The sequence below is a fragment of the Notolepis coatsorum genome, assembly GCF_963971535.1.
Source record: "Notolepis coatsorum genome assembly, chromosome: 5".
Taxonomy (NCBI): domain Eukaryota; kingdom Metazoa; phylum Chordata; class Actinopteri; order Aulopiformes; family Paralepididae; genus Notolepis; species Notolepis coatsorum.
Genome location: NC_140169.1, coordinates 22331980 through 22348648, shown reverse-complemented (window position 1 = coordinate 22348648; position 16669 = coordinate 22331980). Strand labels below are relative to the sequence as shown.

The following is a 16669-nucleotide window of genomic DNA, read 5'->3' as shown; positions in this document are numbered from 1 at the left end:
GGGTACGTTGAGGGGCGCAGGTTCTTGATCCTGATGGTGTTACCATCCGGAATGCGCATGCTCCCTCCACTGTCGCGCTTACGCGGGCAGATGACGTATGTTCCAAGTGTGGTGTAAGGCAGGGGGCCGGGACTCAGTCTCCTGCCCCCTGGATGCTGTCCTTAGTTACCTCCAGTCTCTCCTTGATAGACTGTCGGCTTCGACGGTGAGGGTATATGCAGCAGCTATATCCTCCTATCATGAGGGGTTTGAGGGGATGTCTTGTTCAGCCACCCTCTTGTGAAGCGTTTCCTGCTTGGCGCTCGACGCGTTAAGCCGGTGCAACGCTCCTGGGCTCCGACTTGGGATCTTCAACTGGTCCTCGGTCGGTTGTCCTTGGCCCCGTTTGAGCCGCTCGAGCAGGCGCCGTTGGAACAGCTGTCGTTCAAGACCGCATTCTTGCTGGCCGTCGCCTCCGCTGACGCGTGGGTGTGCTTTGTGCTCTCTCGGTACGACCAGAGTGCCTGTCTTTCGTTCCGATTGCGGTGCCACTCTGCGGCCTAATCCTGCCTTCGTGCCTGTAAATATCCGGAGTTCTTCCGCTCCAGGGATATTGTGGTTCAGGCGTTTCATCCGCCTCCTCACGGTGGTGAGTTAGATGCGGGCCTTCACCTGTCATGTCCGGTCCGTGCTTTGGGAATTGCCTCAGCCGTACTCAGGACCTCGGGGTCACCGTTCAGCTTTTTGTCTGTCATGGTGATTCTCATGCCGGCACTATCGAACAGCGCCTGTCCCATTGGTTGTGCGAGGGCATTGCCCTCTGCTACACGTTGGCTGGGCAGGATCCCCCTGGGGGCGTCAGGGCGCATTCCACTCGTGGGGTGGCTGCCTCTGCCGCTCTCCTGGGTGGGGCCTCGGTGGAGGACATCTGTGCTGCAGCTTCATGGTCCTCCCCGGGCCCCTTTGTAAGGTTTTACCTCATGGACATGACCGGGGGTTCTGTCTCCCAGGCGGTTCTGGGGTCTGTGGCCTTTCCTGCTTCCCGTCCTTTGGTAGGGTAGCAGGAGTGTGTGGGTATGGGCCACGGTGTGTTGAGTCACACGTGGTTCCGCCTGTGCGGTGTGTTCAAGGGGTTCTAGTTTCCTCTTGTTCGCATTCAGGTGGAGTTGACTGCGCCCCCCCTTCATTAGGAAGGATGGGGTGACAGGGCTCCCCGCACCCCTTGATGTGGGCTTACGGGTCCTCAGGGGGTACATCTGTCGGGTCTCGCGTCCGCTCCAACCCATATCTCATAAGGCTAAGAGCGGGACACGATAGCCATACGTCATATAACGATAGGTTATGTATATAACCTAGTTATATTAGTATTGGCTGAGCGTCCCGCTCTACGCGGCCCTGAGTTCCCTTTTGAGGGATCTTTTGCTGGAACGAGATTTGGCGAGGAAGAGTGTGTTGGTGACCATAGCTATGGTTATATAGGCTACGCCTCCATAGGGGCGGGGCCCGATCAGGTGGGGTGCATTAAAGTTGTTCGTATTGGAGTACATTAGGTACTAGGAGATAAGGGATATCTCATAAGGCTAAGAGCGGGACGCTCAGCCAATACTAATATAACTAGGTTATATACATAACCTATCGTTATTCTTCTAGAAGGCTCTGGGGGGGGGGGCCACTAGCCCAGTTATTCTTCTAGAAGGCTCTGGGGGGCCCACTAGACCAGTTATTCTTCTAGAAGGCTCTGGGGGGCCCACTAGCCCATTGGTTCTTCTAGACTCTAGAGGGCTCTGGAGGGCCCCCACTAGCCCAGTTATTCTACTAGAAGGCTCTGGGGGGCCCGACGTATCCTTACGGTGGTTTCAGGCACTTCACAGTCAAATTAGAAGTTTGATTTCACTATCATTAAAGAAGGTAGCATGTGAGAGAATGTGTATGAATGCTGATCATCAATTCTAGCCAATCATTTATCCACCTAGTATAATAGTTATGCAATTCCAAAAATAGTTCAAGGTATCTAGACATATCAGATATAGATATAGTATCTACTATGTCTATATATACCTGCATATAATCCTTTTTACATATCTGTAGATACTATATCTATATCTGTATATATCCCTTACTTACTCTTACTAGTTATACCGCTGGCCAATATGACTTACTACCATAATGTCTTTATACCTGTATCATTATACATACCAATACTATAACACTGTACATACATCTGATTAGCACTATTACTCAATAGTACTCATTTATATATTTTATATCCAGTTTAATCACCTATACATTGTATATTACTATTGCACCCTGATTGGATGACAAATGTATTTTCGTTACATACAATCTAATGACTAGGACCAAAACATATCAAATGAGGGTCTATTTGGGTTCTTGAAGAAGCTTTGAAACCCCTGGCCCATCATAACATAACACACAGTAAAATACAATACAACTTTATTATAATACCCCATGGCGGCAATTAGTTTGAGGGCAACCCGTATTCTTCAAAACAAACAACAGACAAACAATTACAAACACCAATAGAACAGGAAAGGGAGACGTGTACAAAAGTCCTAGTCCTAAAGAATTCTGGTGTCAAGATACTATTTAAATTGTTCAATTGTTTCAAGTCCACTCACCGTTGTCACCCTTGTTGCCTGGCTTGCCTGTTTCACCATGAAAACCTGAGGACACAACATTTATGAATATAAAATGAGATGACACACGGGTTAGATTGTAATTAGGAAAGATTTGCCCAAAATAATCAACATACAGTAGAATTGTATTTCTTGCCAGTGCATTATTTGCTTAGGTGGAAAAGGCTGCTTGGACGCTAGTCTCAAGTGCTCTTACCCCCTTCTTGGGCAATATGCCCAAAATATCATATCACCATAGTTTGATGGTATAACGATATGTGACAGCATAGTTTTCCAGTACAAATTACAATGTGATATGACATCTTTTTGTTATGTCTTTATATCTAGAAATACAATTATCATGGTCTTATTTCATTAAAAATTGTATATAATTTTTAAACTTTGTTATTTGACTTTATAATATTTTTTATATAAAAGATAATGTACTTTTTAATATACCTTTTATTATATGTTTTTCAAAATATTTAACTTTCTCACGCATAGAGGATACTACAGTAGACCGCTATTCAAAAGCCATTCTCTTGAATATGCATGGGTTTTGTTGGCATACAGCTCTGCACATAATCCACTACAGTAGACACTACTACTAGTGCAATGTTATTTACACTGTCATCTAGTGGCAAGCCATTGTATCTGAATTCCCCCCCCCTTCAAACCATGATGGCTGACTGAGTATCAACTAATTCCTTCTATTCTAGGAATACCTTGCATGTTGCATCAAGTAACATCTAAGGAGTCATGTCATTGTTAAATCTTCTACGTATTGATTTTAGATTGGGAGGAAATCACAATTAATCATCTGTCCACTCAAGTGGACATCATGCGTCACTAGCTATATTTTGACTACCATACATACTTATTACTGTGACTGTTGTATGTCTGTGTGTATACTGTATTTCTGTTTATACTGTACGTATGTGTGTATACTGTACGTCTGTGTGTATACTGTACGTCTGAGCTGTGTGTATACTGTATTTCTGTGTATATTGTACGTCTGTATGTATACTGTACGCCTGTGTGTATACTGCACGTCTGTGTGTATACTTTATATCTGTGTGCTGTGTGTATACTGTACGACTGTGTGCTGTGTGTATACTGTACATCTGTGTGTATACTGTATGTCTGTGTGTATACTGTACATCTGTGTGTATACTGTATGTATGTGTGTATACTGGATGTCTGTGTGTATACTGTACGGCTGTGTGTATACTGTATGTCTGTGTGTATACTGTATGTATGTGTGTATACTGTATGTGTGTGTATACTGTACGTCTGTGTGTATACTGTATGTCTGTATGTATACTGTACATCTGTTGTAAATATGTGAATCACAATGGACTTTTCATTTTATATAATTTTCTTGATTGGTTTTGTTAATACACACAGTATTACTATGTTATACCATATCATTATTAATGCAGTATATTTTCAGTTGAAAACTATAAATGCATGAAAAATCTTGTTTTTCATGCTCCAAGAGCAATGATAACCAGGGTATCTGCAGGTTTAGCCCAGTCAGATTTAAGGCTTTTTAAGACTTTTTAATGCCACTCAGAATTAAATTTAATACCAATTTCACGATAACAAAATGGCAAAAATCATGGGTACTCTCAGTACTCATTCAAGGGTACTACGACTATGCCTGCACCTCATGGTACCAAAGCACCTCAAAGGCACTAAAAACAAGATTACAAACATCACAAAACAAACTGGTCAGACTACTGCTTAACCTCACTCCTAAAACCCATTTTTACCCCTGCCCACATTCAAAACCGCTCTTAAAGAGCACCTACGGGAGACTGCAATTCGAAACTGGCCACCGTAAATGTCCAACCCCCCCCCCCCCCCTCCTAATGTACAGTCTCATCCCCATCATATATATATAATATTTTCTGTTAGGATCTCTGGGTAACAGTACTGTATATTATTTGCATATCGTATATGTCACAAATGTAACAGTACTACAGTATATACCTGTATGTCATGTATGTCCCTATGCCATAAATGTCATGATGTCATGTATGTTTTTACTGTATTTATTTCTGTATATTTTATTTCATTTTTATTCTATTTTACTCTACTCTTATCCTAGGCAACTTGATTGATTTGTGTTATTATTCTAATTCGTGACCTGTCCTGTCTAAATGTTTAAATGTTGAGCGATTTGCAGTGTCAAATTTCCCACGGGATAATAAAAGTATTTCTATTCTATCTATTCTATGTTGTGTATGTCAATATGAATTCAAAATGGGGGACCCTGATGTAAACAAGACAAACGTCTTTCTCTGGTCTGCATCCCCTTATTATTGTGTGTATTGAGCTGTACTGTATTGTACACATTCTGCAATCTGTTAAATAAAGTTTTCATTCATCCAGTTGTTTTGTTTTTGTGGTTTGGTTGAATGAATACTTTATTTAACAGATTGCAGAATGGGTACAATACAGTACAGCTCAATACACACAATAATAAGGGGATGCAGACCAGAGAAAGACGTTTGTCTTGTTTACATCAGGGTCCCTCATTTTCAATTCATAGTGACATTTATGACATGCACAACATACATGACATCATGACGTTTATGGCATAGGGACATACATGTATATATTACTGTTACATTTGTGACATATATGATATGCAAATATACAGTACTGTTACCCATAGATCCTAACATATATATATATATATACATATACATATGATGGGGAGGAGACTGTACATTAGGAGGGGGTAGGTGTGTGGTAGAAAATAAATACATAGGGTGGGGTGAAGCTCTCACTCTCATCAACACAAACGTGTCCTTGCCCTTGTTTACATCCGTGAAGAGATTTTTTGGATGCAAGAAGCCAATCCAAACCTGGCTATGTAGGACGTTTTATCTTTTCCACACGTGAATGTTTTAGCGACTTCAGAGTCAGGGAACATCGCTTGAAACACCTCTCCTAGTCCCTCATTTCCATTGTAGGACTGATGCTTTGCGACCGTATTTAGAACCCACAGTACCTCAGCTTCAAGGGTTGGCGTGGAGCCGAACGTTACCCGAACAGGTGCAGATGTAATTGGTGGTAGACCTACCTGTCCCTCAGCAGTTGATGTGGACAGCGTCGCCGTCGAAAATAAATTTGATATTGAAGTTGTCTGCAGGCGGGTTTTTGCAGAGGTAAACATGCTTAGCGCTGTGCATGTGTGACTCGACTGCTTTTATTCCCATCGTTCCCAGTTTAAAATCCTTTTTGCAGAGTTTGCAGCGGGCCTCGTAATTATCTTTCACTGGGACCAACCACGGTGCAAACCAGTTCTCATTAAATTTGCACTTTCCCATGTTAAATTAACGAGTGCAAATAAATACAAATCAATTAAACTAAACTAAACGTCAGCGTTATCGCTACGGCTTGAATAACGTGTTACATATGCTCCGGTGTTCTGAAATAGCTCCCGACGGCGACACACATTAAGGACCACATTAAGGTTCCGCCCCACTGCGTACCGTTTGCGTGAAAGAAAAAAAAAAAGCCTGATTTATCTCCCGTTAATAGTTTCCCCCCAGATTTCACAATGAAACATAAGATGACATGGCATGTTTTTAAGACCTCCGAAAGTCGGATTTAAGACATTTTAAGACAAATTAAGGCCTTAATAGTTAATAGTTGAATTTAAGACTTTTTAAGACTTTTTAAGGTCCCGCGGACACCCTGGATAACACATGGGGGGGAAATCCTGACTGAGGTTGTCATAATTCAAACCTGTTCCACCCCAGGTGAAATCTGCATAAAATGTATACCTAGGTAAATGGAATATTGCTCCACTTCTACAAGGGCTATTTGCATATTCTTGGTATCTAGGAACATTTATGGACCTCAATGAATGTATTCTCAGTGTCAGAAATATTGTGTCTATTACTAGGCTTGCTTAAATTCTGATGAAACAAAGGAAAATATGAATTATGATTTTTCTTTTCATCTTTGACAGTGAATAAAACCATGATAATAATGACCAAACTTAAAAAACTGCCACTGAGCTAATTCAGTACCCTCTTGAGATCATGTGTACAAAATATCTAAGGAAATTAATAAAGGGAAGATGATAAAATTTAAGGTTTTGTATATACAGTACTGAATTCTCCCATCCGGACCAATGCAATTTGAAATATTATTATAGAATATAGAATATATGCTTATACATTACCTTATTATAGCCAATTCGCACATTTATATATATATACATATAGTATCTTTCAAATGGCCAAGTTCAATTTGGATATAGTATCACCAGGCATGCATAATAACATATACAGATATTTAATGTAATCGACTGTACTTTTTTATTTCTCCCACAGTGTAATCATTTTGTAACTAATTTCAGATCTAATTATTCCTACATGATTACAATAGTGTGGAGAAACTGACTGCGTTTCAATATTTGTCAAAAATGTTACCTTTTGTAGCTTATTATCGCGAATCATAACAATTATTGATATGATTCATTTTGAACGACCATAGCGGACCACAGGAAGTGTAGTTTTGAGAAATTCAAAATGGCCCCAAAAAAACTACAATTCCCATGGTTCAACATTTCCATTTCCGCTTCCGCGTCAAAAACGCGAGTGAAAAATAAAAACTTAAAATGATATAAACTCACTTTTAACCTATTGCTAAACTATTGCCAACCTAACGTTTTACATTCTACATGTATTTGTGACATAGTAGTGATAATAATACTTGAAAACGTTTGATTTTAAAAACGTTAATTTATTGCATCACTCATAAAAATATTAATATATGATAATAATGTCAAAAAGGGGTCGGTACCGTCCCCGTGGGGTGGAACATACTGTTGTTGTTTTTTTTTTGTATTTTATTTTTTTATTATTTTTTAAACAAACATATAAACAAACATGACAACACACGATAAGATATACAAGCATTAATTGTCAGGGCACATCCAATGAGATCACCTTTTAGTTAGTTGTTTTATATAAGATATACCCATAATACCTGTTATCTAAAAAAAAAACCTACACACATATGCTCAGCTCGAACCCCCCCCTCCCGGACCCCACCTTGAGAAGTACCTCCACTATCCCTCGCACCTAACCAGACACTACCATTATAAGCTAGCTTTTATTCTCTCCACCACTTCTAACCACATTGACATTTTGGATTCATTGAGACCCAGAATTCTTGCTGTAGATATTTCATGGTAAATTACATCGAGATATGTAAGAAACCAAACTTTACGGCAATTTTTTTCCGGTTGAAACCAGCGTGATGCGATCAGCTTTTTGGCTACTGTGATACCCGATAAAACCAATCTCTTTAGCTGTGGATTCACTGCAAACTCAAAAACATCATTCAACAGCAATACCGAGGGGTGTACAGGTATATTCCAAGATACGAGTTTTGATATTTGTTGGGTCACATCTTTCCAGAATGCCTTAACTGGTGAGCAGTCCCAATACATGTGCATAAATGTCCCTTCGTCCCCATTTGTACATTGGGTGCATTTGGAATCTTGTTTGAGCCCCATTCGGCACAGTCTTATAGGAGTCAAGTATGTCCTGTGAATATAGTTAAGATTGATTTGTTGATGATCCGGGTTCCTTGATGTAAGTCGGACATTTGCCCAGGCTCCTTGCCAATCAAAGTCATTTTCCAGGTCTGGTATATCCCTCCTCCAGACAGAGTCAAGTTGGAGGGTTTCATACGAGGACGTTAGTAATTGATGATACAATTCTGAAACAAAACCTCTCGATGTCTCTCTTGAGTAGAAGAATTTGTGGTATCTGTGGTGTTCAATTGGTCTGTCTAATGGAACACCGTGAGACTTCAAACATAGCTCTAACTGTTTGTGAAAAAGCCATGTGGACTTGGTGAGATTACATTTTTTGCGTATTTCTTTATCACTACAAAAACCCTGTTTGTTAAAAACATCCCCTAATGAGTGTATGCCTTGCTCTTCCCATATAGGGAATCTTATAGGTCGTTTTCCAATTAAGAGAGCATTGTTATTGAATAAGGGAGTATGATTGTGCCATTCTTGTGGGTTAGGATTTTTTTTTGTGATTCACGCCATATCCGGATCGCATGAGTAATTATGGGGCCAAATTTTCGTTCACAGTGCTTGATTGGTAGTTTAGTGTATGCTATGTCCTTCAGTCTATGTGGGGCTACTATGTTTTCTTCTATTTTTCTCCAAGATGCTAATGCTTGGGAGTCAAACCATGTTGTCAATGGACTTAATGAGTACGCCTTAAAATATAGGAAAAAATCTGGAAATGCCATGCCACCATCTGCTTTATTTCTCTGTGCGGTGGATCTTTTTATACGTGGTGGTTTGTTATTCCAAATAAATTTGTATGTGGAGGAGTGTAATCTTTTCCAGTAACCCTCTGGAGGGGGTAACGGTAGCATTGAACAGAAGAAGTTGATTTTAGGTAGTACATCCATCTTAACTATTGATATCCGTGCTTGTACTGTGTTTTTAAGTTTTGCCCATCTATCAAGGTCGTCTTTGATTTTGTTTTGGATTTTTGTGTAGTTGTGCTTCACCGTTTGTCTTATGGTAGGGAATATTTCCACTCCCAAGCATCTGAAATGTTTTACCATCGGTATCTGTCCTGGGAGGGTTGTATCTTTTTTTGCAGGGGTGTTAAGTGGAAGGAAAGCCGACTTCGGCCAATTTATCTTAAATCCCGATAAATCACCAAAGTCCTCAATCAACTTGAGCAGATGAGGCAATGTGGTGTTGGGGTTTTTCATGAACAATATTACATCGTCCGCATATAAACACATTTTTTGTTGTGTGCCCTTGATTACGATAGGTTCTATGGATTGGGATTGTCTTATATATTGTGCTAAAGGCTCTAATGATAGATTGAACAGTCCGGGACTAAGAGGACAACCCTGTCTGGCAGAGCGTGATACCGGAAATATTTCAGAGATGATTGTGCCTGTTGTAATCATGGCCGATGGGTCTTTGTATAATACTTTAATCATATCGATGAATCCTTTTCCTAACCCCATCCTTTCTAGCACTGCCCACAGATACGACCATTCCAGCCTGTCAAAGGCCTTCATAGCATCCAGGGACAGCATCGCCTTAGGTATGGTGTCCTCCTTGTCGGCATCAAGTACGTGCAGTATACGTCTTATGTTCTCAGTGATCAGGCGGCCTCCTATGAAGCCAGTTTGGTCCGGGTGAACTAAAGACGTCATATGCTTTTGTAATCTGATGGCTAATACCTTAGAGTACAGTTTGATATCTGTTCCGAGGAGGCTTAAAGGTCTATAACTACCGCACTCGTTGGGGTCTTTGTCTTTTTTAAGGAGGACTGTTATGAGTGCAATATTGTCAATTTTATGGAAGTTCCCCTCCTTGACTGAGTATAAGATCATATTTAGTAATAAGGGGCCAATTATGTCCCAACAAGAAAGGTACATTTCTGATGGGAAACCGTCTCTTCCTGGAGCCTTACCACTTTTCATTGCGGTTATGGCCTTCTTGAGTTCCTCTAGTGTGATCGGTATTTCTAACTGTTTAGCGTCATCCTCTGAAAGTTTAGGGAGAATAATTTGATTAAGAAATGTGTCCATTTTGTTTTGATCTAAGGTCATTTCTGATTTATATAAGTCGGAGTAGAATACTTTGAATGTATCGTTTATTTTTACAGGATCTGTTACAAGTACTTGTTGTGCTCTAATGGTAGTTATATCTGCAAATGTTGCATTAATTCTTAATCGCATGGCTAATAGGTGGCTGGGTTTGGAACCATGGGAGTACTGCTGTTGTCTTGTGCTGCGTATTTGTATTTCCGATTGTTGTCTGTATATGGCATTGATCTCTATTTTTAGTACGTTAACTTGATTTTCTAGTCGAGTTGAGTTGTTGTATTTCAGAGAATTAAATAACGTTGAGTAAAGCGTTTCCAGCTCATCCAGTTTTGTGCTTTGATTCTTGCGCATTTTGGAGGAAAAGCTATCCGTGAAGTCTTTGATCATTCCCTTTACCGACATCCATATTATTCTGGGGTCTTGCACTGTTGTTGTTTTTTTATCAACTTAAAAATATACAGTAGTTGACATATCTGACATCACAGATTGGGGCGGGACAGAGTGGTCAGCAAAATGACCAGGTGTTTAGTTTACTCTTTAAAAGCAGCTCTGGTATATGACATGACAGGCCTATCAACTGACTTATAATTACTATAGAAGGCATAGGACAGGGGTGGCCAACCAGTCAGAGACTAAGAGCCACAAAAATTACTGTGGTACCACAAAGAGCCACACCATATACCAGCGTTTCTCAACCTTTTTTTTCAGTCACGGCACCCTTCATGTGTTTATAGGTCTCACCCTCTGGCCTCTGAAGTTGCTAATGTCTTTTTTATTTGGGCCTCACGGGGTTAAAAGTACCCTGTGAGACCCACGGTTGCAAAATTACAAAATCACTTTTAGCCATTTAAAAAAATAATGCTTATTTAAAAATGTTTAAAGGGGAACTATTTTACTATTTCTTTCACTATTTGGGCACTTTTACACAATTCCTGTGAGTCTATGGAACACCTAGGTTTTTTTCAAATGGTGAGGTAAGTACCACGTCCTTCCTTCCTCTAGATTTAACGTACGGTTTGTATTTCTAATCAAGTACTAAAAAACCGCATTTTTCTATCTCAAGATCTTAAGCCGTTTTGAGGCTGGGCTCCAACCACTGTGTGGCCTGGTGCCAACTGCCACATCAACTGCCACATTATTATGCAGCTGAGAAATCTCTGACATCACAGATATGCACATTTTCAGATGACTCAGTTCAGTGAGGGTGAATATTGTGAGAGGAGAATTGGAAGAATGCGCCAATATGAGAATTAGAGACATAGATCCTATTAATATAAATCCACATAGCTAAGAAACAATGGTAAACACTGAAAAAGGCCATTTATAAGATAGTTCCCATTTAAGCACATGTATAGTCAATTGGTCCTGTTGTTCAGCCTCACAATGCTATTTGATAGTAAATGTGTTTATATGTCCCACCCTCTGGCCTCTGAAGTTGCTAATGTCTTTTTAATTTGGGCCTCACAGGGTTAACCTCTTAAGCCCGAGATATACAGTAAAAGTGTATATTTTCAGCATTACGTTTGTTTACCAATTATTTTAACTGTTATTAGTGAAATATAAGATTATAGAAATCTCAGGGCATTGAGTCGGAAACCGGCGCATATTGACAGGAGGAAGTGGCACATCCAAAAGTGAGTGTAGTCTTTTGAAGGAAGAGACTCAGGGCTTTCAAATTTTGAAAAACGACCCTACCCAGCTCACACCAGCCCCTGTCAATCATCTGACTTCTGGATTAACTTTTTTATTTCTCTTATTTTTTGGGATTATCTCCCACAAACCTGAACATTATTGCCATAAAACAGAACGCAGTTAGTTTCTCTACCTTTCTGTGAACGTCTTGCAAAAAACGGTGTTGCAATATGATGAAAAATGGTGGAGAAATTCCCTAGATTCAGATACCAAGAACATGCAAATGGACCATTTAAAAAAGAAACTAAATGTTTATTCTACGTCCTTGTGGAATGAGTGACATAAAAAAAAAAAAAAAGTAAAAAAAAAAAAAATTATAATATTATAATATTTTTTTGGATGGAAGAGCCGCACATTGACAGGCAAAGAGCCGCATGCGGCTCGCGAGCCGCGGGTTGGCCACCCCTGGCATAGGAGAACCCATGGTAGATTTCTTCTAAATGTTCTACGTGGGTGATGGCTTCTCTACTCACCTGAGGTTCCTTTCATCCCAGGCTGACCAGGAGGACCTGCAGAGAACAATGTTCAACAGAGTTATTTGCATGACATACACACCTATTTCCCTTACAAAAGCTGCTGGGAAATTAGGACATGCACGCACGCACACACACACACACGCACGCACGCACGCACGCACGCACGCACGCACGCACGCACGCACGCACGCACGCACGCACGCACGCACGCACGCACGCACGCACGCACGCACGCACGCATCACAGACTTAGTGAGTACGCCTTAAAATATAGGAAAAAATCTGGAAATGCCATGCCACCATCTGCTTTATTTCTCTGTGCGGTGGATCTTTTTATACGTGGTGGTTTGTTATTCCAAATAAATTTGTATGTGGAGGAGTGTAATCTTTTCCAGTAACCCTCTGGAGGGGGTAACGGTAGCATTGAACAGAAGAAGTTGATTTTAGGTAGTACATCCATCTTAACTATTGATATCCGTGCTTGTACTGTGTTTTTAAGTTTTGCCCATCTATCAAGGTCGTCTTTGATTTTGTTTTGGATTTTTGTGTAGTTGTGCTTCACCGTTTGTCTTATGGTAGGGAATATTTCCACTCCCAAGCATCTGAAATGTTTTACCATCGGTATCTGTCCTGGGAGGGTTGTATCTTTTTTTGCAGGGGTGTTAAGTGGAAGGAAAGCCGACTTCGGCCAATTTATCTTAAATCCCGATAAATCACCAAAGTCCTCAATCAACTTGAGCAGATGAGGCAATGTGGTGTTGGGGTTTTTCATGAACAATATTACATCGTCCGCATATAAACAAATTTTTTGTTGTGTGCCCTTGATTACGATAGGTTCTATGGATTGGGATTGTCTTATATATTGTGCTAAAGGCTCTAATGATAGATTGAACAGTCCGGGACTAAGAGGACAACCCTGTCTGGCAGAGCGTGATACCGGAAATATTTCAGAGATGATTGTGCCTGTTGTAATCATGGCCGATGGGTCTTTGTATAATACTTTAATCATATCGATGAATCCTTTTCCTAACCCCATCCTTTCTAGCACTGCCCACAGATACGACCATTCCAGCCTGTCAAAGGCCTTCATAGCATCCAGGGACAGCATCGCCTTAGGTATGGTGTCCTCCTTGTCGGCATCAAGTACGTGCAGTATACGTCTTATGTTCTCAGTGATCAGGCGGCCTCCTATGAAGCCAGTTTGGTCCGGGTGAACTAAAGACGTCATATGCTTTTGTAATCTGATGGCTAATACCTTAGAGTACAGTTTGATATCTGTTCCGAGGAGGCTTAAAGGTCTATAACTACCGCACTCGTTGGGGTCTTTGTCTTTTTTAAGGAGGACTGTTATGAGTGCAATATTGTCAATTTTATGGAAGTTCCCCTCCTTGACTGAGTATAAGATCATATTTAGTAATAAGGGGCCAATTATGTCCCAACAAGAAAGGTACATTTCTGATGGGAAACCGTCTCTTCCTGGAGCCTTACCACTTTTCATTGCGGTTATGGCCTTCTTGAGTTCCTCTAGTGTGATCGGTATTTCTAACTGTTTAGCGTCATCCTCTGAAAGTTTAGGGAGAATAATTTGATTAAGAAATGTGTCCATTTTGTTTTGATCTAAGGTCATTTCTGATTTATATAAGTCGGAGTAGAATACTTTGAATGTATCGTTTATTTTTACAGGATCTGTTACAAGTACTTGTTGTGCTCTAATGGTAGTTATATCTGCAAATGTTGCATTAATTCTTAATCGCATGGCTAATAGGTGGCTGGGTTTGGAACCATGGGAGTACTGCTGTTGTCTTGTGCTGCGTATTTGTATTTCCGATTGTTGTCTGTATATGGCATTGATCTCTATTTTTAGTACGTTAACTTGATTTTCTAGTCGAGTTGAGTTGTTGTATTTCAGAGAATTAAATAACGTTGAGTAAAGCGTTTCCAGCTCATCCAGTTTTGTGCTTTGATTCTTGCGCATTTTGGAGGAAAAGCTATCCGTGAAGTCTTTGATCATTCCCTTTACCGACATCCATATTATTCTGGGGTCTTGCACTGTTGTTGTTTTTTTATCAACTTAAAAATATACAGTAGTTGACATATCTGACATCACAGATTGGGGCGGGACAGAGTGGTCAGCAAAATGACCAGGTGTTTAGTTTACTCTTTAAAAGCAGCTCTGGTATATGACATGACAGGCCTATCAACTGACTTATAATTACTATAGAAGGCATAGGACAGGGGTGGCCAACCAGTCAGAGACTAAGAGCCACAAAAATTACTGTGGTACCACAAAGAGCCACACCATATACCAGCGTTTCTCAACCTTTTTTTTCAGTCACGGCACCCTTCATGTGTTTATAGGTCTCACCCTCTGGCCTCTGAAGTTGCTAATGTCTTTTTTATTTGGGCCTCACGGGGTTAAAAGTACCCTGTGAGACCCACGGTTGCAAAATTACAAAATCACTTTTAGCCATTTAAAAAAATAATGCTTATTTAAAAATGTTTAAAGGGGAACTATTTTACTATTTCTTTCACTATTTGGGCACTTTTACACAATTCCTGTGAGTCTATGGAACACCTAGGTTTTTTTCAAATGGTGAGGTAAGTACCACGTCCTTCCTTCCTCTAGATTTAACGTACGGTTTGTATTTCTAATCAAGTACTAAAAAACCGCATTTTTCTATCTCAAGATCTTAAGCCGTTTTGAGGCTGGGCTCCAACCACTGTGTGGCCTGGTGCCAACTGCCACATCAACTGCCACATTATTATGCAGCTGAGAAATCTCTGACATCACAGATATGCACATTTTCAGATGACTCAGTTCAGTGAGGGTGAATATTGTGAGAGGAGAATTGGAAGAATGCGCCAATATGAGAATTAGAGACATAGATCCTATTAATATAAATCCACATAGCTAAGAAACAATGGTAAACACTGAAAAAGGCCATTTATAAGATAGTTCCCATTTAAGCACATGTATAGTCAATTGGTCCTGTTGTTCAGCCTCACAATGCTATTTGATAGTAAATGTGTTTATATGTCCCACCCTCTGGCCTCTGAAGTTGCTAATGTCTTTTTAATTTGGGCCTCACAGGGTTAACCTCTTAAGCCCGAAATATACAGTAAAAGTGTATATTTTCAGCATTACGTTTGTTTACCAATTATTTTAACTGTTATTAGTGAAATATAAGATTATAGAAATCTCAAGGAGGAAGTGGCACATCCAAAAGTGAGTGTAGTCTTTTGAAGGAAGAGACTCAGGGCTTTCAAATTTTGAAAAACGACCCTACCCAGCTCACACCAGCCCCTGTCAATCATCTGACTTCTGGATTAACTTTTTTATTTCTCTTATTTTTTGGGATTATCTCCCACAAACCTGAACATTATTGCCATAAAACAGAACGCAGTTAGTTTCTCTACCTTTCTGTGAACGTCTTGCAAAAAACGGTGTTGCAATATGATGAAAAATGGTGGAGAAATTCCCTAGATTCAGATACCAAGAACATGCAAATGGACCATTTAAAAAAGAAACTAAATGTTTATTCTACGTCCTTGTGGAATGAGTGACATAAAAAAAAAAAAAAAGTAAAAAAAAAAAAAATTATAATATTATAATATTCTTTTGGATGGAAGAGCCGCACATTGACAGGCAAAGAGCCGCATGCGGCTCGCGAGCCGCGGGTTGGCCACCCCTGGCATAGGAGAACCCATGGTAGATTTCTTCTAAATGTTCTACGTGGGTGATGGCTTCTCTACTCACCTGAGGTTCCTTTCATCCCAGGCTGACCAGGAGGACCTGCAGAGAACAATGTTCAACAGAGTTATTTGCATGACATACACACCTATTTCCCTTACAAAAGCTGCTGGGAAATTAGGACATGCACGCACGCACACACACACACACGCACGCACGCACGCACGCACGCACGCACGCACGCACGCACGCACGCACGCACGCACGCACGCACGCACGCATCACAGACTTAGTGAGTACGCCTTAAAATATAGGAAAAAATCTGGAAATGCCATGCCACCATCTGCTTTATTTCTCTGTGCGGTGGATCTTTTTATACGTGGTGGTTTGTTATTCCAAATAAATTTGTATGTGGAGGAGTGTAATCTTTTCCAGTAACCCTCTGGAGGGGGTAACGGTAGCATTGAACAGAAGAAGTTGATTTTAGGTAGTACATCCATCTTAACTATTGATATCCGTGCTTGTACTGTGTTTTTAAGTTTTGCCCATCTATCAAGGTCGTCTTTG

The 16669-nt window shown here is 40.4% G+C and overlaps 1 protein-coding gene across 1 annotated transcript in view; it reads right to left on the bottom strand.

Moving 5' to 3' along the window:
- LOC311228125 (uncharacterized protein) overlaps positions 1-16184 on the bottom strand; it is a gene marked incomplete at its 5' end in the record, with an annotated part of 99809 nt that extends 83625 nt beyond the window's left edge. The window contains 3 exons of the mRNA XM_084314038.1: positions 2619-2663; positions 12410-12445; positions 16169-16184. Coding sequence (XP_084170164.1) covers positions 2619-2663; positions 12410-12445; positions 16169-16184 — 97 coding nt within the window. The remainder of the gene's footprint in view (positions 1-2618; positions 2664-12409; positions 12446-16168) is intronic.
- Positions 16185-16669: the final 485 nt, after the last annotated feature.